The 24,389-nt window shown below is 34.6% G+C and overlaps 2 protein-coding genes across 3 annotated transcripts in view; one reads left to right on the plus strand and one right to left on the minus strand.

Annotated features, from left to right (window-relative positions):
• LOC111507067 (spondin-1) overlaps nucleotides 1-1,871 on the plus strand; it is a 129,072-nt gene extending 127,201 nt beyond the window's left edge. The window contains exon 9 of one of the 2 annotated variants that reach the window (XR_012468029.1): nucleotides 1,821-1,837. Coding sequence is in view for 1 of the 2 variants with exons in the window: in XM_074185305.1 (XP_074041406.1) it covers nucleotides 1,821-1,856 (36 nt within the window). In the remaining variant the exon portion in view is untranslated. Of the gene's footprint in view, nucleotides 1-1,820 lie in introns of both variants that reach the window. The other variant, XM_074185305.1, reaches the window with a different exon arrangement.
• Nucleotides 1-24,389, minus strand: part of LOC111507065 (BBSome complex member BBS7) — a 51,406-nt gene that overhangs the window by 21,017 nt on the left and 6,000 nt on the right. The window contains exons 2-9 of the mRNA XM_023162311.2: nucleotides 24,242-24,365; nucleotides 21,638-21,752; nucleotides 17,196-17,325; nucleotides 16,711-16,898; nucleotides 13,348-13,537; nucleotides 3,434-3,624; nucleotides 233-350; nucleotides 31-183 (exon numbers count right to left, since the gene is read on the minus strand). Of these exons, the coding sequence (XP_023018079.2) occupies nucleotides 31-183; nucleotides 233-350; nucleotides 3,434-3,624; nucleotides 13,348-13,537; nucleotides 16,711-16,898; nucleotides 17,196-17,325; nucleotides 21,638-21,752; nucleotides 24,242-24,365 (1,209 nt within the window). The remainder of the gene's footprint in view (nucleotides 1-30; nucleotides 184-232; nucleotides 351-3,433; nucleotides 3,625-13,347; nucleotides 13,538-16,710; nucleotides 16,899-17,195; nucleotides 17,326-21,637; nucleotides 21,753-24,241; nucleotides 24,366-24,389) is intronic.

Below are 24,389 nucleotides of genomic sequence, written 5' to 3' on the forward strand. Positions count from 1 at the left end.
ATGCAAACTCTTGATTCAATTAGCTTTTACCTCACTATCTGATTCACCATAACTGACAATCGCCGAGTTCTTTTCTTCATCCAAAAGATTTATTTCTGTATTACATTGCAGCAAAATATTATCTATTGCAGTGGGTACTTCTATTGTGAGGTGATATGTTGAGGTTTTCGTGTCTAGAATAAACTTTAAACAGAAAAAAATCGTATTATCTCATTCATAGTTTTTTACTCACCGAATCCTTGACCATCAATAAAGGAATTGCAGAAACGTCATCAAAGTTTGTTTGAGTTGATAAATGATATTTTTCCCGTTCCCTGAGAACCTTACTCTTGAGTTCTTCTATGTCAGCCCTAAAAATGAAACTTCGAATTTTAAAAATGTACGCGGTATGGTTTATAAGGAGTGATTCAAATAGAACTGTTTAGTGTATGTTCTACCATACCAAATTCATGGCATCTTTGATACTCAAATAAAAAAGGTTTTGGGTTCAACAGAACGTGAAGAAGCAATAATTTTTTATCGATATTCTGCTTTCCTTTATATATTTTTCAATCGATATATCAGTATCATAACATGTTCAGAGAGGATGATCTTTACATCTGCCATTGAAGTACAATTTCAAATGTAGAGACATTTATTATCTTCTTGGAAATGTCTGTGTATCTATAGAAAATTCAATTTCAATCAAGGAACTGAGTTGAACAGTACTTTGAATCTTCATTTTTCTCAAATGAAAAGTGGAAATAGAACCTACGATGTAGAACTGACCAAAACCACTTCTTTTCCACATCATCATTTCGCCACTTTTCCTAAAGTGCCTTTCACCAACTCTAGTTTGCGTCATCAGATAGTGAATTATAGTTGAGAGTGCAATATTAGAGGTGACTATTTCCGTTAAGTAGTACTGTAGAACTCAAAAAACCAAAGAAACCCTGTTGTATTAAAATTTTCAAGAAACACCACTTTTGTTGATTCTACCAAACTTCCCACAAAATACCACAACCACATACCACATGGGCCATTCAATCGTTTATCAAGTAAAAGATTCGAAATCTTGAATTATCAGGAATCACTTGAAAATCTATGGAGTGTTAACCGAAAATGAACCCAAGTCAAGAAGTTTAAATATAAATCTGTATATATTTTTTGACCATTCAATTGGATATAGACTTCTCTTTTCAACGATATAACGCATGTGACTATTCCCATTCGAAATGGCGGCGTAGGAGCCATTTCCTCCAGCAACACTATGATATTATCTATGTACAGGGATATTGTCAACAACTTGATGAAGGGAGGAACAAATGAAAGAATTTTCTCTATTTCTGAATGAGAATTCAAGAATAGAATTTTTTGGTAATACACGTACTTTTTCGTAATTATTTTCAAATGATATATTCTACTTCATTTATTTCAAAAAATTTAATAAAATTTCCTCTTCTATGCTACAAAAAAATTCGAATATACCGTGCTGTTCATTTTCCTAAACCGGTGAAAAAGTTAGTAAGTAATTATCAACTAACAATGACATAGATCAGCTTTGACAACTTAACTTTTTCACTGGCATACAAAAATGGACAACATAATATGATTAACATTTTTTGTAGTAAAAAGGTTTACTTTGATATCAAAATTGAAAAATATCACTTCCTATCAAGATGTACGATGGAAGTGATGGAAAAAATGGCAATGAAAAAATAGAAAAAAGTACCTACGTGTATTGGTGAAAATGTATACATGTGTAAAAGAAATTTCATATCCGATTAAATGGTTGAAAAAAATATACAGGATTTAAAATTTGCTTTCATTTCCAGTTCGAGATGTTCTCGAATGATCAGAGAGGCTATCAAAATTGAAAAACGACTCAATAGTATGAATGGAAGGGAGCAAAAATCAGCATGTGATAATTCAGACATAATGAGAAACAAAGGCAGATCAGCACAGGTAATCAAACCAACGTAGGTAGGGGAAACAACTCAGGTGAAAGATACCTGCCACACGTATAAACTAAGGAATAGAGTTCCGGAGAATCAGTATAGGTCCAAACTCCAGACATAACTAACTACAAACTCCAGCATAACAAAACAAATATCTTTTGGATGAAGATCATGAACACACATAATACAAAGGTTTGATAAGTATTCGAAATGATGTTATTTTGAATCACTAGTAAATTATATCTTCAGATATTTGTTTGATTTTATGTTTTTAAAGAACGAAAATTAAAGCATTTTGTTTTTTAACGATTGGAATAAACTGATGAATATTCATATTTTTTATTGATTATGATACTAGTAGTAGTTTACTAAATACATGATGATGATGCCTTCACATAGCCACCCACTCTGCGACCCGATCGACTATTTTATCTCCTGAATATTTGGATCTTGAGAGCTTATATTCTGTTCTGACCTTTCAAACCTAGAAAAGGTGACACAGCAACGAAACGCTAGTTTAAAATCAACTTCCCGCTGCAATGATATTACCCCGTCAATGTCGAGTGGCACCAGCAACTACCATTCACATACTTCCTATCCATCCCATAAATGACGTTTCCGTGGTCACCGTGTTCCCTTCATACTGAGAGTTGTATTTGTTGAAGACAGCTAAGTCCCAACAAGGTACTCATGACCCAACTGATGAGTTTTATGGTAGATCGAAACAGCTGAGTCTGAGTAGTAAACCATATCGAGAAGAATGAAGAATGAAATACAGAGATAGCACTGATGCTGGCGAGTCGCACCTACGGTTGAAGTTTCAAACCGCCGAAAATGTAGATTGAACAGTCACCATGGGAACATACTTGGCAGAAACTCCTGGTATGCAGACGGGACGAAAACCGAATGTGAAATGGGAGCTAGAATTCACTGGGTGGAGAGAAATCTGCATTTCAGGTACCCACTCGGTCAGTACACAACATTCTTCCCGGCTGAAGTGTATGCATCTCACAATGCGCGAGGATCATTAATTTGAGCCCTCAATGTAATCAACAGATCAATATTTCCTCAAACAGTCAAAATGCACTTGGGAAACTGACGAATCCAAAATTAATATCGAGACTGGTCCGAGAATGACGTGAAAAACCGTGGAAACTGGGGGACAGGACTATTTTGCCTATATATTGGGTACCAGGATACTCAGGTATCGCTGGCACTCAAAAAGATTATAAGTGTGCCAGATACGGATCATCAACTCCATATATAGGTGACCCAGCTGTGGGGGTACCAAAATCTTCGGTACGGAACCACATTGAACGTATGGGTCTATAAAACCATGAAAAGCTACATGAACATGCAAAAATTCGGCAAGTCAAATGGCTTTCAAATAGTAAAAAAAAAATTCATACAATGTTTCACATTATTATGCAAGATATGTATGGAAAATCATTTTGATTTTTCATAATTGTTACTATTGTAATATATAGATAATTTACTTGAGACCAAATATCTTTTGAGAAGCATCGGCGGAAGCCATATAACTGCCTGTTGAGTTGTCCATATCACCATCTATACTTTTAGTTGTGAGTCCGAATATTCTTCCTGTATATGTCACCACAAGTATTTCCTCATGTCCTTGGAATCCAACAACCCCACATTGTAAGGAAGTTATACTTTCGTTACAATTCTGAAAAAAAAATCATTATGTTGACACAAGAATTAAACTTTTTCCAATCACACAAATCTTCGAATCCAAAAGACAATACATATTGAAAAAGTTCTCTCACTGGTTTTTGTTATGACTAATGAATGGGTTTTTCCAAATTGAAAGTAGTGTCGATGAAGACGAATAAGTTACAAAAACAATTGAATTCAAATAACGCTGCATCACGAGAGAAAAATGTCAAATGATACCATATGGCTGTTGTTGAAAGCAGACGTGAATGATAGTGCTCTGCAATTCAAGTTAAATACACAGGTTTAACGGTAGTTTACCCGGTTTATAGTGCTGAATATTCCTGGTGAGTGATATCTTTGTCCAATTCTGCCATGTCAACACGTCAAAAAACGGAGTTTGAAAAGAGTCTTGTAGATGCCTTAAAGTCTGCGAATGTGGCTAACGCAATAAGTGAGGCAATTATTAACTCTATTACAAGTACATTAGCGGACAAATTCAACTTTTATGACACAAAAATTGCTTCATTAGAAGCTGAAATCCAATTATTAAAGTCCAATAATTCTAATTCGAACAATATAAAAGAAGAATGTCGAAAGAAACTTGAACAAAAAGTAGACACTATTCAGCAAACCACAAAAAATAATAACATCCGATTGATGGCCTTTGATGAATCGGAGAATGAAAATATTGTAAAAAAGGTCAAAGATCTTTTTGTTAATCAATTCAAGGTTCCTGTTAATGAAGAAATTGTTTCGGCATATCGTGTAGGCAAAAAGAGTGATGACCGCCCCAGACATGTTGTTGTTATTTTAAATGACATTAAAATGAAAAATATGATATATAATAAGAAAAACCTTCTGAAGGCCACTGGGATAGTCATGAAAGAAGATTTAACATTGGAGCGCCTGAAATTGGTTAAGGAAGCATCAGATACTTACGGATTTAAAAATGTATGGACAAGGAATGGAACAATTTTTGTAAAAACCTCAAATGGAGATGAAAAACTCAAAATCTGATACTACTTTTTCTATCTATTGTTTTTCCTTATTTTTGACTGCATTGCAGATAAATATTTTGTATATTTCATTTATTTTTTTTTTCGGGCTGTATGGATAATAGCTTATTGGCATTGGGTCATTTGAATATACAGTCATTGATACCAAAATTCAGAGATTTACGTGATTATATTCACAAACATACATTTGATATATTAGCTATTTCGGAAACATGGTTAAATAATAATATTGATTCCAGGAATTTATCAATTCCTAATTACAATCTTTTAAGAAAGGATCGAACTACGGGTGCGAGGGATGGCGGGGTTGCTTTGTACTTAAACCATAAATTAAAATACGAAATTATCGAATTATCCGAGGATATTGAACAATTGTTTGTCAGTATTTCATTTAACGGTTGCCGTTTTATTGTCGGTGTTACATATAAACCACCAGATCAACCTTACAAAGTTTTCATTGATAATATTGAGGCCAGTATAAGCATTGCTATGTCATATTCTGAAAGGATAGTATGTGTTGTCGACGTCAATGTGAATTTCTTAAATAATACCGCCCCATCAGTAAAATACTTCAACTCAATGCTCTCAGCAATGGAAATGCACCAACTTCTTACAAAACCTACACATATTACATCTCATTTCCAATCTCTCATTGATGTGTTGATATGCAACAAAATGAATTTTATTGATTCTATTGAGATAATAGAATCGGATTTTTCCTTGCATGAGTGCATTAGCTCTACTTTAATTTGCAGAAAACCTAAAATTGAACCTTTGATAATTAAAATTAGAGATAATAAAAACTTAGATGAGTACTCATTTTTTAATGACTTCTCTGAACTTGGGTTAAGTTCAATATTTTATATACAAGATATCGACGAAAAGATCGAAATTCTTACAAGAAAATTACTCAGTCTATATAATATGCATTTTCCAGAGAAAAGCGTTGGGATAACTAAAAAATATGCTCCGTGGTTGACTACTGAAATCAAAGAACTAATGAAAAAAAGAGATAAAGCTAAAGTGAGACATAAAAAAAAACCAACACTAGACAACTGAAATGAATTCAAACGTTTGAGAAACCTAACTAACCGCGAAGTAGAGAACCGAAAGCGTGAGTACTTTAATAATGCCTTCTTGAATAGCTCCAGAAAAGAATTATGGAAAAAACTCCCTAACCAGTGCTAATGACTCGCATACTGATATAACAAATTCAAAGACGCAAATGCAATAAATAATTTCTTTATAGATAACATATCTAAGAACTCAGCTACTACTTCCATAAATACTTTTTACGATAATATTGTCTTATGTGAAAAAGAATTCAGTTTCCAACTTATAGATGAAGCTACAGTGCTCAAATTCCTTATATGAATAAAAAACAGCTCTGCTGGCTCTGACAACTTAAGTATAGCTTTCATAAAAATTTGTTGTCCCTACATCTTACCTTTCTTGGTACATATCTTTAATAGTATAATACTGTCATCTAAATATTCCTCTACTTGGAAATTTGCAATTGTTACCCCTATTCCGAAAAACGAAAATCCCTCACAGTTTTCTGACCTTAGGCCTATAAACATCTTGACGGGCTTATCTAAATTGTTTGAGAAAATTTTAGCCAGTCAACTATCTGAACATATCAATGAAAATAAAATCTTACCCTCTATTCAGTCGGGGTTCCGAAAGGGACATAGTTGCACGACGGCTCTTCTACAAGTAACTGATGATATTATTGGATCACTTGATAAAAATAATTGTACGGTATTGGTAATGCTTGACTTTAGTAAAGCGTTCGATACGGTTAGGCATGATACCTTATTAAAGATCTTGAAAACAAGTGGAGTCTGTACGGAATCACTGCAGCTTTGTCAATCATATCTCAACAATCGTAGACAAAGCGTCAAATTGGGAAATCAATTATCTGCAGCTAGAAATATCATCTTGGCAGTACCTCAGGGCTCAGTTCTGGGACCACTTTTTTCACACTTTATACTAGCCAATTTCATAAACATGTTGAACATTGTAAAATACACATGTATGCTGATGACATACAACTATACCTCCCTCTTGAAGTTGATGACTTGAACAACGCTGCTAGAAAGTTGAACAATGACTTAGAAACCATATCAAATGTTGCCGAACTGCATTCCCTTGTGCTCAATCCAAAAAAATCAGTAGCACTAGTATTTGGAAGCAATGCTCATGTAGCATCAGTTAAAAATAACTTGAAACTGTATCTGAATAATGAAGTAATTAGATTTGAAAGTAATGCAAAAAATCTTGGTTTAATTTTAGATGAGTCTTTAAGATTTAGAGAACATATCAGTCGAAATATCCAGAGAGCCTATGGTGCACTACGATTACTATATCCTCACAAAATGTACCTCAATGTACCTATAAAGAAAGTGTTATGCGAGTCTCTAGTTTTAGCACAATTCACTTATTGCTTTCCGGTCTATGGACCTTGTCTTGACTACGATACCTGGTCCAGAGTACAACGTGTTCAAAACTCTTGTATTCGTTATATATATGGAATTAGGAAGTATGAACATGTGTCCCACAAGCTTGTGGAACTGAACTGGTTTAACATGAAAAATAGTTTCAAATTTCATTCATTATGTTTATTTCATAAAATTATATTATACAGAAATCCGCCTTATTTATATCGTAAAATAACATTCAGGACAGACGTACACAACATAAATTTGAGAAACAAAAATGTAATCACATGTCCACAACACAAGACCGCAATTTTCCAGAGAAGTTTTTCGTATTCGATTTTTCATCTTTATAATTCTATTCCCGATTCGCTAAAACACCATAGTAATTTATATAAATTCAAAAAAGAGCTTAAAAGTTTCCTGCAAGTTAACACATTCTGATGCAGTTCCGTTTCGTATACCCCCTTTTTTTTCTATAATCTGTGTTTCACAAGTAGTTATTTTTCGTTATCTCTCATACAACTTTCTTATTTTCCACTTGGTTATTGGTGGTGAATATTCAAGTGACCCAACAAATGACAAATGTCAAATGTCAAATGCCAAAAAATTATGAAATAAAAATTTAGGTTTTAGGATTAGTTAGGTTAGTTTTCAAGTTATAATATGCTTATTTAAAATAGCAAGGGTTGAGTGGTAGAGCACCCTCGGGTGAACTCCCCCTTGGGATTTTTGTGTAACAAGATGAATATCATGCATTTTATTTTTCATTGGAAATAAAGACATCATTATTTTTTTCACCGTAGTGTGCGCTGGTCAGGCCCTATCCCCCGAAGCCCCGATACATTCGGGAGGGCGCGCCAGCATAATCAACCAATGACCACTCCCCACACCGTGGGGTAAGTGATCATTGGGTCCGAGAATCATGTGCCCTGAGCAAACGCAGTGAGCCAAGAATGACAGCCTTCTGCATCTGTGCGGCTAAGATTTTTGCCTTAGTGCGGCAAGCCGGTATGATTTTGAGATTCGAGAGTATAGAAGACATCATTCCACCAAGGACTCCAACAATCAGAACGACCATCTTGACAGAGTGATCTGGATAGAGTCTGCGGAGTTCGAAGAGAGAATCTCGATATTTTATCTGTTTTTCCTCCTCTTTTCTGACGATATTCGTCTCGCCAGGAGCTGAAAACTCCACGACAAATATCGTTTTGGTCTGGTGGTCGAGAAGGACTAGCTTGTATGAGCCTGAGGGTGGGGAACGACTAGTTCCAATAAATTCGGCACTTCTCGTTCCTCACAACGGATTCAATATCCCCCGGAGCGTAGGGCAACACCGGTGTCTCGTCAATACCGTAAGAGTGCCGTAGATGGTAATTTAGCACTCTTAGGGCCGCGTTATGTCGATGGATATAGGCCGAGACCGCATATGCTGGACATGCTGATAGCAAGTGCATTAGGGTCTCGGGCCCCTCGCGGCAGGCCCTGCACCTTGTGTCAGGAACCTCTATACTCATCACGAGACTGCGGTAGACTAAGGTGTTGAAGACACCATCCTGGCAAGCCATGATGAACCCCTTAGTTTCCGACTTCAGCCCACTCGACCTGAGAAAAGCGAACGTCAGGCGCTTTGATAAGCCAAGGTCTTCAATATTATTGAAGAAGACCCCATGCATTGGCTTATCCCTGTGTCTCCGCAGAAGTAAGGTGATCTCTGCGGCTTTTATCTGAGCTTTTTGCTGAACGGGTTCCAACTCGGTGACAGAGTTGTAGTCACCTCGTTCAGAGTCGAAAACTATACCGAGTTCATCAGCTGCTCGAGCAGCTGCCCTAAGGAGAAATGCTCCAATTCCTGCTCTCTCATGGTCACGGACCATGCAGAGAAGGGGATCCGAACTCCTGACGACTTTACAGGCTGTATCCAGTACCATTCTGTCATGTAGACACTCCAAACTGATGAATGATAATGATGATTTATGTATCTCTCAATTCTCTACTAAGCAAATCAAATATTGAAGAGATATAAGAGAGCGTTAGCTAAAGGTCGGAAATTCGAATTAAATTATCATTCAAATCCAAGAGAACAATAAATATGGTAGCCGATGAAAAATATGACGTGAAACTTTATTATTCTCATTCCTTCAAAAATCTGCGCACCCATTCAACTCTTGTCAATGATTACTCACTTAATGATTGTTGATACGGATTGGAGACGAGAAGTGAGTGTAGTTTTCAACGAACTGATAAAAAACATCGTTAACATTCATCTGCCATCTAATTCCAAACTAATTTCATTCCATGTCACAAAACCATTCCCAAGCATTCCTCCAGAAGATTCTCACAAACTTATAGATGAAATAATTCTATTCATACGTATCCAATAATTCATTCGAATATTCTCCTACTGCTGTTAGTATATCTTAACCAAAATTATTTCAAATTTTGAAATACCACATATAACAACATAGAAGGTCTTATAATGAATAATTCTCTAAGCCCTCTCCTAACTGAAATGTTCATAAACAACTTAGAAAAAACTATACATTAGCATGCAATTTTCCAAAAATGTATTTACTGGTATACGTATGTTCACGATGTGAATTATCTATGTGTTCACAGGAATACATATATAATTACAGTTATTTTTCCAATAAATCAACTTTATTCATGGGAACATTAAATCGATAAAAAAACTAAAAACCAATAACTCAATAAACTTTTCAGACCTCACAATTTCAAAAATTAATAACGAATAGGATTTCACAATTTACCATAAACCAACCTCTAGAGACACAACCATAAACAACTATTTTAATCATCAACAGCAACATATACTTATTAGCAGCTCACCACAGTATGATCCACAAACTTATCAGTCATTCTTAGACGTATTGGTGAAGAAGACTGACACTAAGTGGGAAACATCTGTATACTGAAACCCACTCACACGGGACATTATCTGAATCACGAGTCCAACCACTATCAATAAATCAAAAGAGAAATCATCAAGACTTTAGTGGGTAGTGCTTTCGAGCTCTGAATATAGAGGAAAGTCTCGAGAAGAAATTAGAAATCATCAAAAAAAATCAGCGGAATTGTTACTCCAAAGTTATAGTGGAACAGGCTTTGGCTAAAAGACAGCAAGAGTCTCGCGAGGAAGAGGAGCAGTCACAAGCAGAGCTTTCACTTTCCTACGCCAGGGGATTGTCGGAAAGAATAAAAAGAACTGGGTCCAAGTACAACATCAGAACCCGTTTCAGATCCGGAAACATCATCCGTGGCAGCCTCACGAAAAACAGGCCACCAAACGCGGACTGCGATTCCAAAAATTGCATTTATCGGATACCCTGTGAATGCAGTAAATCCTATATCGTAAAAATTAAGAGGACATTGAGAACTCGCATTGCTGGGCACAAGAAAAACACACAGCGAAGAGAAACCAGCAAATCGGGAATAGCAGTCACCACTTTCAAATGAAGATGAATAACAACAAATCACACATAGACAAGGATAACAGATAGGGTGTCTACAAACATGCGAATCATGCACGAAAGGACTAACGAGTAATTTTGAATTGAGAATTTTCGAACATGGGATAAGTTTTGAACAGAAGATGACCAATTCCACCTATGCATGCTACCTTTTGGAAAACGATCCCGATTCCAACACTATGTACAACATACTCCATATAGAAGGTAAGGGATAGACGTTTAACCTGCTGGAGTATCTGAAAATCAACGACGGTGAAGGTTGAAGTTGACTACTCAACTTTGTTAATGCTTTTTTCGTTATACCAATAACTTCATTCATATCCAAAAATTTACCTTCTGTCCAAAAACTTAATGGAAGATATTTGGTCTAAAATTTTTCTAAAATCCATTTCTTTATCCACATCTACATTCCAGATTCATAAAATATTGCTGTAATATATCGTCGAAAGTAACGGTTTTAGCACCGTATGTAATATCTCTCATTTTTCTGATGCTATCGTCTATATTAACCTGATGCTGACGATTCGATAGATAACTTTCTAATAAGGAATAAGAATTTCCTAGGATGCTATGATGCAGAAACTCTTCATAACATACCGTATTGAAGGATATTGACAGGTCAAAAAATAAACAAAGCGACGGGGTTTTGGAATCGATTGATTTATTTTTTTTTTTTTTGTAATGCATATTCAGCGTCTTCTGTGTATATTCTCTCCCAAAAACCATATCGATTACCGGAAATCAAGTTGAATTTGTTTAGAAACTTCAGTATACTGGTTTTTATTATCTTCTCTTTGATGCTTGCTATTTTTTGAATTGACTATTAACAGATATTCCAGAGTTCCTTGGTTGATGTTCATTGAGCTCAAAAATATCGCTATAGATAATGGTCAGTGATGTTATATGTGAATATAAAGGATTGTATATTTCCTGTATATTGCTTTCGAAGTAGGAGTGATCCAAACAAGGCTGACTTTTGATTAATATATGAATGGAAGTTGAAGGAAAGGAATAGTATACGATAGTATTCCTCAATGCAATCTAATTCTGGGAGGTGGTTGATATTGATGTCTCCTCTTATAATATGGGTGGTATTTTCCTCAAATTCAAGATATTCAGATCTGGGAAATCTATATATAGCAGTAACGGTTATTTCATTTCCAAAAATGGAAAATAAAACAGCATTCGCGTCTTCGATTTCAACTAACTTGGACGTGAACCTAATTTTTTGAATGTATCATTTTAAGGTTATGTTTCTCATTACCTTCTCTTGAATGACATCAATTGTTGCCACTTTCACAGGTTTATTTTCATATTCATTGAAGTTAGGTTCCAGATTAACACAAGATCACATGAATTACTTGAATAAATGTTAATGTACAGAGAATTTTGTGAATATTTTCAGGTTTGCTTCTATTCATTGAATCCGAGTTTCTCACTGATTCCTTTATTAGGGGAATTTTCAATCAGTTTGATCGTTTTTCCACTGCATCAGTTCTGAAAGTGTCTTTAAATTCCTGCGAAGTAGATGAAAGCTTTCACTTCTTTTTTTGTTATTTCACTCGTATCCGTGTATTCAATATTTCTACTGATCTGATGATATGAAGTTTGATCAATACTACTTGCTTTTTCTAGTGACTTGTGAGAGAAGCTATTAGGTGTCGGAGGGGCTGTTGTATTTTGCTATTAGGTCTATTTCGTACTGTAATTCATCTACAGCATATACATACATATTATAACATACAGTTCATTTTCTTTTCTGACTTGGGTTAGATTGACTCTCAGAACTTTATTTCCATATCACCTTCCACGGTTAGGTCATTTACAATGAATATTCCTAAGCCTTTCAACTTTTGACAATTTGAAGTATTTCCTTTTTTAATGAAATATCATCTCAAGTTTCACCAGAATCAAAATATAAACACAATGTTTCATGAACCTTAGACCTTGAGAATACAACTCATGGTAGCTGAACTTCCAAGTAGAGCACCGAGTGGGATCTTCGACAATAGAAGATATCACTTAATGTGCAATGAAAAATAAATACCTTTCACTTGTTTATCAATTCCAAAATCAAAGTTGGTTTTTCAAATCTCAGGAATTTTGTTGTTAGATGATAATTGGCAACAGTGAATAGAAGCCAGTACACAAATTTTTTTTCCATTACTCAAAATTTTCAAATCAACTTCAGATGTGTCAAATTCATCTTCTCAATGAATTTTTTATATATTCATGGTCCAGGATTGTAACTATTCTTCATAACTTTCAACTGATCATTATTTTGATATGACTGTTTGTTTTTTGACTTCTGAGTACAAAGTGTACGTGAATGGACAGGTGTTAATGATATTTATTTTCAAGAGAACTGAGATTTTTTTCATTTTTTCGAGTCGTTTTTGTAACATCTTGATAGATAATAAAAATGTAAACTACTTTCTGAAATGAAGTTTCCGTTTTTTTTTCAATTTTGACGTTCAATGTGATATTATGTTTCAGCCTAAGGGTGATACTAGAATTCTCAGAAATATTTTTTTATATTGAATACATCGTCACTCAAAGAACCATTGTGACATCAACAATTATGACTGCCAACGCATTGATGAAATTCAAATTTTGTGTTGTTCAAGTGGTTCGAAGATTGAGTTTTCAGCCTTCATAGTGTTTATGTTTTGAATTTGAGGATATAATATAAAATGATTATTGACAAATTTAAATGACAATTCCTCAAAAAATATTATTCAACAATTTCTAGTCTATTTGACCTCTCATGCTAACTATAATAACTTACATATTTGAAAATCAATCTAGTATCTTCTATATCTTCTTTCAGATTAACGGAGTAAATTTCAATATTTCCATCCATCCTTCCAATAATCAGTTGTTTCCTTCCTAGGTCACTTAAGTCATAAGAGTCTATAGCACCAATTGGACTTTTATTGAATTCGTTCGATAAAAGCCAACTTTGAAAACCTTTCAAGCTGTAAAAATAAGTTCATTTTCACAAACCGTAAACAAGTGAGTTTGATAAAAATTATTTTCATCAAGATTTGAATCACTGAGTTCTCAAATTACGTTCATCTAACCAAGTAAAGAGTCTACAGGGTGGCTCGAAAAATGAGACATATCAAAGTTGTGTTTCTCTAAATCGAGCACCCTCTATTTCATAACACTTTTGAATAGGTCAGAAAACAAATAATATCATTTCATCTGAGGTACTATATACCTAATTACAACCGTTCTTGGTTTGTTGTCTTGTTTTTTTATGAAAATGCTAGTACAATTAGAAACCAAATAACATCAAATAGAACATCCTGTATTTTGTATTTTGTTGGTCTGAACAATATAAAATTATCTATCATCTAATTATGGGGTTACCTATACCTAACCTAAATATTTTCTCAGATATTGGCTTTTTCAAATAGTAGTTCTTATTTCAATGCTTTCTTTGAATCGAGATAGCTTTGAAACGACATTTATTTGATTTGCTCACAGAATTCTCATTGACAGTTCCTTTCATCGAAAATATTGACATTTACATTCATATTCTGAAAATAATTCATTAAACAGACTACGCTTGAGAAAGCATAAAATAAACTGTAATAATTAGTTGCAAATGCAAATGTATTTAATTCAAAGTGGGTGCTCGAAATGATGACCATATACAGTGTATCTCATTAAAAAATGGTTTTCTATCAATAACTATTAATAACTCATTTAATAAAATTGGTTCTTCAGAGAATTGAATTCTACATAAAGAGTGCTTTGGAAATTTTGTCATAGAAACAAAAAAATTCAACCAGGAAAAAATTTACTGCCACTTTTCAAAAATGCACATTTTAGAAAAACATGCTGTAACTTAGAAACGATGATAAATATTGATATTCGGTTTTCACCATTAAGTTCATCTATCTAGTTTGAAAACAGGCGTTTCCCCTTTGAACTATCCAATTTGACACACTCTGTACCTAACATTTTCATAAAAAAATCAATAACTCGAGAACGGTCAAAGAGAGCATAGTACCTTCTTTAAAATTATTATATTTTTTCCTGACCTATTCAAAAGTGTAATGAAATATTCGTTATTCAATTTAAAGAAACACAACTTCGATATGTCACACTTCTTTGAGTCACCTTGTAGACTCCAAAATGATTTCTTTTTGCAGCTTCAAGCGGAATACATATAATGAAATGGATAAATTCCCGAAAAAATCAATAGTTTGGTTGTGTCGTATGGGGTGCCTCACCCTGTGTATGATGAATGAAACAATATTTGAGTGTGCAGCTAGCCAAAACTATGTATTCTTATAACATAGCTTTCGATAATCTGGAATACTTTTTGTTATTGATGATACTTCAGAAAAAATTCGTTTCCGAAATAATGGTATTAAAATGACTATGATATATTGAGTATTGAGTAGAAACATCTATATTTCGAAAATATTGCATTTCAGAAAATGAAATTCAACTCTTTTTCAACAAAATGGATATTTTTCATTGCAATGATTAATATTTGAGTTCATATTCAAGAACAACTGTTTCTGAACGGATTTGACGATATTTTTTTAGCATATTCAATAACTTTAAAAATATCATATACATGGGCGATTTCTTCATGTCACGTTTGTGTGAAAGAGTTATTTGATTCATCCAATTCATTTACTGCGTTACCAGTTACATGTATCTGGTACCCTCCAGTTGATTATGTTGCCGTTATTCTCAATATGCCACCCTCATCATTCAAAAAAGTTCACAGATATCATTTACTGAATAATTGAGAATTATTTTTCAAGCAACTCATATTCCATCCACCCATTCATCTTCTCAATTTGTTCATCTTTTGCTCTTTTCTTCGTTCTTTTTTTACTCTTCTATAGTGTTGACTCAAAACTCAATTCACTCATCGATATAACCTAGCTGTAAGAATTATAACAACACATCTATAGAGATTGATGTGTTGATAGGTCGAATGGAAAAAATTATATGAAGAAACTTTCTCGTCTTCAATTTGTATTAACTCCTAGGAATCAAAATGTCATCGACATAACTGTACTAATACAATAAATTTCTCACCAACTGGTTAATGCATGAGTTCAAGGAGTTTCCATAGCCTAGCTCAAATCACATAAGTAAATCTCCAGTCATTTCAGTCAAAAGTCGAAAATTGAACGAGCTGATGATTAACGAGGTCTTACATATTAACACCCATTCGGACTAGACTAATCATACTAACCCACGGGCCACCATCTGACAATTATAGCATTGCCATTAATATAACATATGATGATTGAACACAATTACTTGATAGAAATCATATCATTCCACCTTCAGGTATCAGAAAATGGCATTATGGTAGCCTACGAAAAAACTAACAAATATTGAAATTTGAATCAACGGACAGAATTTACGAGAAAAAAAACAAAGTACCATTATTTTTGACAAAAATTCAATAGCAGACCCAGCTGATAATAAGTGGAATACAGAAGTTTAGCCATCAGATTATTGCTCAATATATTGCAATTGACAGAATCCTTTCTCATGCAAATTTCTATAGATGGGCAGAAAGTATTATCACATATAAAATGTTTTAGGACTATTGGTTTCTCAGTACAGAAAAGGTCAGAACAAGTGATTCGGAAAGCTATTTGGAAATCATAATTCAACCAGAATAACTTTTGTCAAAAAAACAAACTGAAAAGATTTATATTCATCCGTTGTTCTATTTGTTTTCAATTTTTGTCACATGAAAAAATAGTTCCTATTTATCCGAATATGTTCTTCGACGACTTTGTTTCAGTTTTTCAACTTGGTGGTTTTTAATTTTACCAATAACTTAACCAACTAGCAACACCAGTTCAACTGATTGGAGAAGATTACGACTCATTATAGTGTATTTTACTCAATTGGTTTTGCGAGCCCTTTATATAGACCTGTCTGTTGAGGAGTTCATGTCCTGTAAGTTTGTTGGTAGTCGCTGCAATTAATTTATACTGGATGAGATATTTCACATGTATCAAGCAGGTAACACTCCGCATTAGCCGAGTTCGTTATTAATATTCATCATTCTTCTGCAAAATAGTATCTAGCATCTTCAAAGTAACTTCCCAACTAATATGATTTCTACCTCATAATATAGGAGAATACCTATACCTACTTTTCCACGTCCAGAATCCCAATTCGCCCATCTGTGGTTCCAAAAAGAACAATTCTCAATTCATCATCTTCGTAAATATGCAGAATAGTAGGGGAGCTCTCTATCTCCATGCTCAAAGTAACTCGTGAATGTTCCAAAGCTCTGATCATTCGACCTTCACAAGCTATCAGAGAAATGAGTCGATTACTCTAAAAGATAATAGAAAAATTAGCAGGCCGGCATTAGATTAATATAACATGACCACATGTGATTAATGCCAACGCAAAAGAAGTACAAAACAATAGGTCAAATTAGAATAAAAAATATAATCGTTATTAGCAGCAATAAATAAGTAGAAATCCAAAAAGTTTCAAACCAATAAGTTTCAAACCCAAAACTAATCTTTCAAAAAAAATATACCACTTTCAAATTATAACCAAAGTAACATTTTCTGCAAATAAGAAAACCAACGAGACAAAGTCGACCGTGAAAAAAAGAGAACTTACATTTTGACAGTAAAGAGCAATCACATCGACAATTTTATCTCCACACAAATAAGATCCATTATCCTTGAGATCTCTGTAATGTGTATATGTGTGCCTTCCACAAAGAAATAATTCGTTTTCGAGAACATACCTAAAATATATTAGTTGCAAAAGTCCTAAATAATTTCCGGTATGTATGTAAGTCACTGATTACGATTTATACAATAATTTACTGGTGACATCGAAATATATAAAGATAACTATGACTTCATATTGAATGCTACGTTTGCAAAATATTTTTGTTACCACTTGAACGTGAAATGAGCAACCAGAAAGTCCAAGGAAGTTATAGATTACCCTACTTGCTTCACAAAACTGAAATATAATCACCATTGGAATATTTTGAATCCGTTTTGAAAAGCTAATAGAGACAAACAATTTGTAAATTTAGCATTATCATTGAAGGATTGTCCTGACGAGAAGGTAGATATTTTGACATGAAAGACCTTTATTTGATGAAAAATAATACCACTGATTATGAAACAACGATAACATTACTGATCAGTTTTAAATCTGTTTTACCGTTAACCAGCTGTCGCACGCCTACGAACGACAATCTTCAGAAGTCAAAACTTGTGCGAGGTAAGGATTAAGGATGTCTTACCTTTCAACGTGTGATTCCTAACACAAGTTGGACGATAGCAAGTGAAAATCAATTGTTCAGACTAGGGCTTGAACCACCGAACACACGGCAGTCAATTCAAATGAATGAACAAAGGACCCACGTCGAACCGCCTGACAGGACGTAATATGGAAAACGTTAATGAATTGAGAAACCCGATGAGAAACACATTTTTTGGAACTTTGTGAAGACATTGATGAAATTACGTGAGAGAAATATGTTAATTCTTCCATTAATGACTTGTTGGAAGAACTGAAAGATGTAAGTTCAAGATTATTTGCTCTTACGAAAATACTAGCGTAAATAGCGAGAAGACGAAAAGAAAATTCAAACTTCTCAAATTAGAACAAAAAAAAATCACCGGGTATGTTGTAAACTGGCATTTCACGTAGATAATTATGTTACTAGTGTGGAAAAGTGGGGTTACGCACAAGGATATACCATTTTGTTAGTTTCCTGTTATATTTATCATAAAGTTATTCATTCATTTATTGTATCACAAAATAATTTTTATTGATTATGGAAATATATATTATTATTGTTACACTGAATTGTGCTAGTCGGGCCCCGATACAATCGGAAGAGCGTGCCAGCATTATCAACCAATGACCACTCCCCACACCGTGGAAAGTAGTCATTAGGTTCGAGAATCAAGTGATCTAAACAAGCGCAGTGAGCCAAGAATGACAGCCTTCTGCATTTATCCGGCTGGGATTCCTGTCTCAGTGCGGCAAGCCGGCATGATCTTGAGATTCGACAGAAGAAAGGGCATCATTACACCAAGGATTACAGTAAACAAAACAACCATTTCGACAAAGTGGTCTGAATAGAGTGAGTATGTAAAAGTTTCCCTCCTCGTTTCGAATAATATTTGTGTCGCCAGCTGCTGAAAACTCCACGACAAATATTGTCTTGCTCTGTAAGTAGAAAAAAATTCCATCATGTGCATTAGCTTCTATAAACCTGAGGATTGGAAACGAGTAGTTACAATGAATTTGGCACTTCTCGTTCCCAACAGTGGATTCAATATTTTCCGGAGCGTAGAAGAACACCAGTGTTTCGTCAATACCTCAAAAGTGCCGTAGGGTTATGCTGACAGCACATTCATTAGGGTATCATGAGCCCCACGACAGGCTCTGCATCTTGTGTCACCCATCACGCGATTACGGTAAAGTAGCAACACCACCCTGGCAGACCATGATGAACCCCTTAGTTTCAACTTCAGCTCACTGTACCTGAGGAAAGCGAAAATAAGGCACTTTGATTAGCCGAAATCTCCAATGTTGTTGCATGGGCTGATCCATGTGTTGCTTCAGAAGAGAAGTGATTTCCGCGGCTTTTGAATGGATTTTTTGCTGGATGTTGCACCCTGTTGTGTCAACAATTTTTCATGATCGTAGACCATGCATAGAAGGGGATCTGACCACCTGATGACTTTATAAGCTCCATTATGTCATGTAGACACTGCAACTTCAGAAGTCTACTGCCTTCCTGTTGTTGGGGAAAGTACAACCGTGGGACGGATGATTTGATGCATCAATTTTCGAGTCTTAACGTCAAGGTCGAACAGCTCCTCTCGGGTACATTCCACTACTCGAAACGAGTAAAGTAAGATGTGAACGGCAAGCATGTTCGTAGCAGAAACTTTGTTCTTTCCCGGCAGTTTCGTTGACCAGACCTGTTGGACTTTGTGCTGATATTCACCGCTGAAAGAATTATCCACTGTTGTTACCTCTTGTTATCTATTATTATTATTTTTCACCTCAGGTTGCGCTACCCGAAGCCCTAATACATTCACGGGGGCTCGCCAGCATAATCAACCATCGACCACTCCTCACACCGTGGGCTAAGTGATCGTTGAGTCGCTTGCTCGTGCGTCCATTCAAAGCGCCCGTTATCATTGCCAGGGTTGTCATCAGTAAGCAAATAATCATTATGGGGCCCACCACATTGCATTTGACACCTCCGAGCGGGTGGATTGCAGGGGTTCATTTTTCAACTACTAGGAGCCGATTATTGGGTCTACCGGGTGATTAACCCTGATTCCTTTCGACTCAGTCAATCTCTTGGAATAAATGTATCAATTTCATGAATTGATGATGGTGAAAGGGAAGTCATGAAAATCAAATACATCTTATTTTCTACTGAAGATGCTGATGAGTTTTATAGAAGACTAATGTAGAAGAATAAATAAAGGAATGTGGCTAGTTACAAAAGCTGAAGGCAGGTGTTTCAGTAAAACAGCGTTAATAAAACATCCTAATTCTTGTGATTTTGTCTGTAAAATCCAGTCAATGTATAAAAAAATGTTGCCTGATAATAAAAAAGTATATAAAAACTCTTTTCTCTAATGATTATTATCCGAAATTTTGTCTTGATACGTCATGTCAAGTGTATGTCAGTCTTTCATTATGGTTTCTATTGTTCTTCAGCTGTCTTAACTAATATCAAATTAATGTTTTTTTCACATCCTTTGTAGTTTACAAAATTGAGTTTTCATGATGTCATTTCCATTTCATTTCATATTCGATATTATTGTTATCGTTTTTTTTTTAATTAACCATACCTATTCATGATAATGAGTGAACAATTTCCACAAATATTTTCATTTCTAGACGCGTAGCTTCTTATATACAACAGTACCTAACTCAATTTGTTGATAGAGAAAGCGATAGGTAAAATTCGTAAACCAATTACACTCAAAGTGCTTGGACAGCAGGTTAATTGAATATAAATAAACTTATTGGTATCAAGAAAGACGGTTCAGCAATGGTGAGTGGTTAACGTCCAATTAGTTGGTCGCTCAGCAGAGAATTCGAATGTTTACCCTTATTTATTTCCAGAGACTCTAGTAGGTTCAACTTTTGTCTTTTAGCTTCCACATAGAGTATGTCGTACATAATGTTAAAATCGTGATCGTTCTCCAAAAGGTGGCACGCACTACGTAGGACATACTCCATGTAGAAGCTAAGGGAAAGAAGTTGAACCTGCTAGAGTCTACGGAAATAAACAAGGGTAAACGTATGGGATACCTGCTGAACGACCATTGTTAAACCTTTTTTCACAACACCAATGGGTTCAATCATTGGTGTTATGTACCTGCTATTCAAGAACTGTGAGTGTAATTGATTCACCAATTCTATCTGGTATCGCTTTCACTATTAATCAACTAAATCAAGTATCTACTATTGTTGGATATGAGAATTGTAGCCCAGTGTGTAATATTCATTTCTACTGAGGGAGCTACGGTGTTAGCGAAACGCGTCTACAAATGGAAATGTTTCCGAAAATGGTTTCATTATTATCATGGATAGTGTTATTAATTTCATCAAATAACAAGTCAGTCCATTCATAATAATCACACCTATTTACTTTGAATCTTTCATCAGTTATTTAACTTCTCAGAATTATCAATTCCATCTTTTCGTCAATAATTATCTCTTGTATATTTTCGATGTTTATGAATTCCATTTTCTGCGGAGAGTCACATTCAGAGGTGTCCATGTCAAGTAGATATGCTTTTTTGAGTTTTAAAAAGGTGAACTTGCAAAAATGAGGATTGGTGATAACACGATCAGAATTTAAGCAATACATACTGTCAACAGTTTTTTGGTGAAACCAGAAAATACAAATTAATAATTTGGCTCCTGCCATACATTCGTAGCTTCGGTTAGAAAACCTCGTATTTGTGAAACAACCAGTAACGTCACTCTCGAAGCCAGTACTGCTATTTGCGTAACAAGTGGAAAGTATTCCATGATTTTTAAATTTTGGAACTTACATTGATTTTATTTCTTCAGTCATTCCAGAATCAAATGTGAGAAACAATTTTCCTTTTTTCGTGTAACCTCGTACTTGATTTCCAGATGCAATGAATATTTTGTCGACAACAGCACCTGTAATGATAAAAAAAATGTATCGTATGTTCGTTATGACTCAAGATGACAAATTTAGTGAAAAATCATATTAAGAGAAGTTATGGATGGATTTTTCCAAGAGTTCCACACGATGTTGCTATGTTCTGTTTTGTTTGAGGCTCACCTGTATTTATCATAAAGTAATGAAACTCATTTGTTAGGTTCGAAATAATGATAATCAGAAACACTTCTCATCCAGGCCTTCACCTAGCTTTGCTTCGTGAGATGATAGTACCACTGAAGACTGAATTGATTGATAGGACTTAACAAAAATTTCTGGGTACAAAATTTTCAGAAGAATAGTTCATAGTTACACTTGCGAAAGTATTTTCAGTTTGTTTCATTAATTTAGCTTTGCAAACCAGACAATCAAGTCTTCGTTTGTTTCTCATATCCTAACATATTCCACTTTTATAGTAACTCAAGCCCCAGGCTGGGGCACTTGCTATCGTCCAACCGTGTTAGGAATCACACGTTAAAAGGTAAGACCTCTTTAGTCTCTAGCTCGCACAAGTTTCGACTTCTGAGGGTTGTGGTTCGTAGGGGTGCGACAGCTGGTTAACGGAAAAACAGATTTTAAACACACCGACTTTTTAAACAGATAATTATTATTAAAATTTTGTTATTTACTACCCTGTTTCTTGATGTTAATATTTTAAGATTTATTTTTCACTTCATTTCAACTGGTCTACAGAGCACATTCACATAAAGTTACCTCAATAAACCAATTAGGTAATCTTCCAGTCAGAATTTGTGGTTCACTGAATATTTTTATCTTCTGTAATTAACATAATATACTCGAATACTGGAATATTCCATACGTGAATATACTAAATAGATTTATTCATTTCTTTATCCGGCACAAAACTTCCACACAAGATTATGCGGTATAAGGACGTTAACAAAAATTAATAACAATTGAGAATGAGAAAATATGAACATTCAAATAATTTAAATTTGATGATCATCATCGAGCTAACTTTTTTTTTCAGTTTTACAAAATATATGAGTTGCTTTAATTTTTTAATTTTCCAGGCAATTTATTGAGAAATTTGAAATCGGACTATTCTTTCATCTGGTAGTAGGTATGTATCACATCAACATGAAAATTATTGGAACTTTTCATATTATGATCATGCAATTTGGAATTTTTCAATAATCGAATATCAAGGAGAATATTTTTCAAAATAAAGTCTCCCAGCCATCTAAACCGCAGGTTCTGGACAGTGCTGTTTTGACTAGCCATAAGTCTCATCAGTGATATAGTGCTTGAACACAAGCACTACAGAAGAATCCATGAGGCGCTCTAAGGATGGTGACTGTGACGTTTGAGGAATACTGAGTGGAACCGCGTATTTCTGATATGTACCGCTCTTGGTGGAATCAAAAGGTATGTACAGTTATCTGGTTTGGAACAGTGTTCCACGCTTTTGGAAAGCAGCCTTTGCAATTCCAGCGACATGAATGTGCCAAGTCATATTGGTGTCCATTTTAACCTCCAAAAACTTATCAAAGCAGAAAGCAGAATTGTCTGTCCTGACATTATTATATCCGGTTCGGAGTCATTTATCTTTTGGGGAAAACCTTGTTTTGAAAATTCTTTGAAATAGTTGGTACCATTTTTCATTTTCTTCAGTGAAAACTTTTTTGTGGCCAGCTATGGGTATTGATTGGTACCCCTTAGAATGGTCAAGCTGAAATTATCCTTTTTTAAATCGACGTATTCTGAGAGAGAACCGGTGATTGGTCATGTAGATATACCCGAGTAGATTTTTCAGTTTGTTAATCCTCTTGTTGATGTTTTATCGATTTTTTCTTTCGTTGATTTCACACAACTTGTTATCAAATCATCTCACTCTGTCACTGAGTATATGCATTGCATTCGACACCATCTTGGAACTTTTGTATTTCAACTTCTAATTATTGTTTTATTTTTTCACCAATATCATTTGTTTTCAGGTTAGCTATATTTCTTATTATGCTTTTTCTCTGTTCTTGTTTTCAGTTTTATTTTAAATAGAACTCCAACCAATTGATTATTCATACTTCAGAGTCACATTTTCTGTATGTCGATACTCTATGAAAATCCATGATAACGTATTCAATTATTGAATACGTTTATTGAACATGCCTGAAGAAGCTTTTATACAGTGAAATATGTGTTACGGTTTTGTGAACTGTTTAGTGAAAATCTTACGATTAAATATCGTATGTCCTTCAAACTCATTTCGAATTCTGAGTTGGTTAGTCATTTATATGTGCTAATCAATTCACAAGAGTTTTTGTTTACGCGCAAATATTTTCCCAGAATGACTTACTTTAGAATTGAGCTGTTAACAATGTTACTGAAAATAACGTTCATTCCATCATCATGACTGGGTTTAAATTTACTTATCTAAATGAAACTTATCAATATATCTAATGATGATTCTTATTTGCTTAAAAACTGCACCGATAAACATACAAACCTGTAGCTCCAGCTGTTTTCACTGAACATATTGGTGAGCCAGGTAGGGTTTTAAAGTGCAATTGTATTTGTTCTTTCTTTATCGAAAAAACTTGAAGAATACCATCAACGTCAGCTATTGCTACCTAAGAAAAAGTTGTATTAAAGTC

The sequence above is a fragment of the Leptinotarsa decemlineata genome, unplaced genomic scaffold (assembly GCF_025532065.1).
Source record: "Leptinotarsa decemlineata unplaced genomic scaffold, Ldec_3_MD MMD2_tig00026369_RagTag_RagTag, whole genome shotgun sequence".
In the NCBI taxonomy this organism is placed as follows: domain Eukaryota; kingdom Metazoa; phylum Arthropoda; class Insecta; order Coleoptera; family Chrysomelidae; genus Leptinotarsa; species Leptinotarsa decemlineata.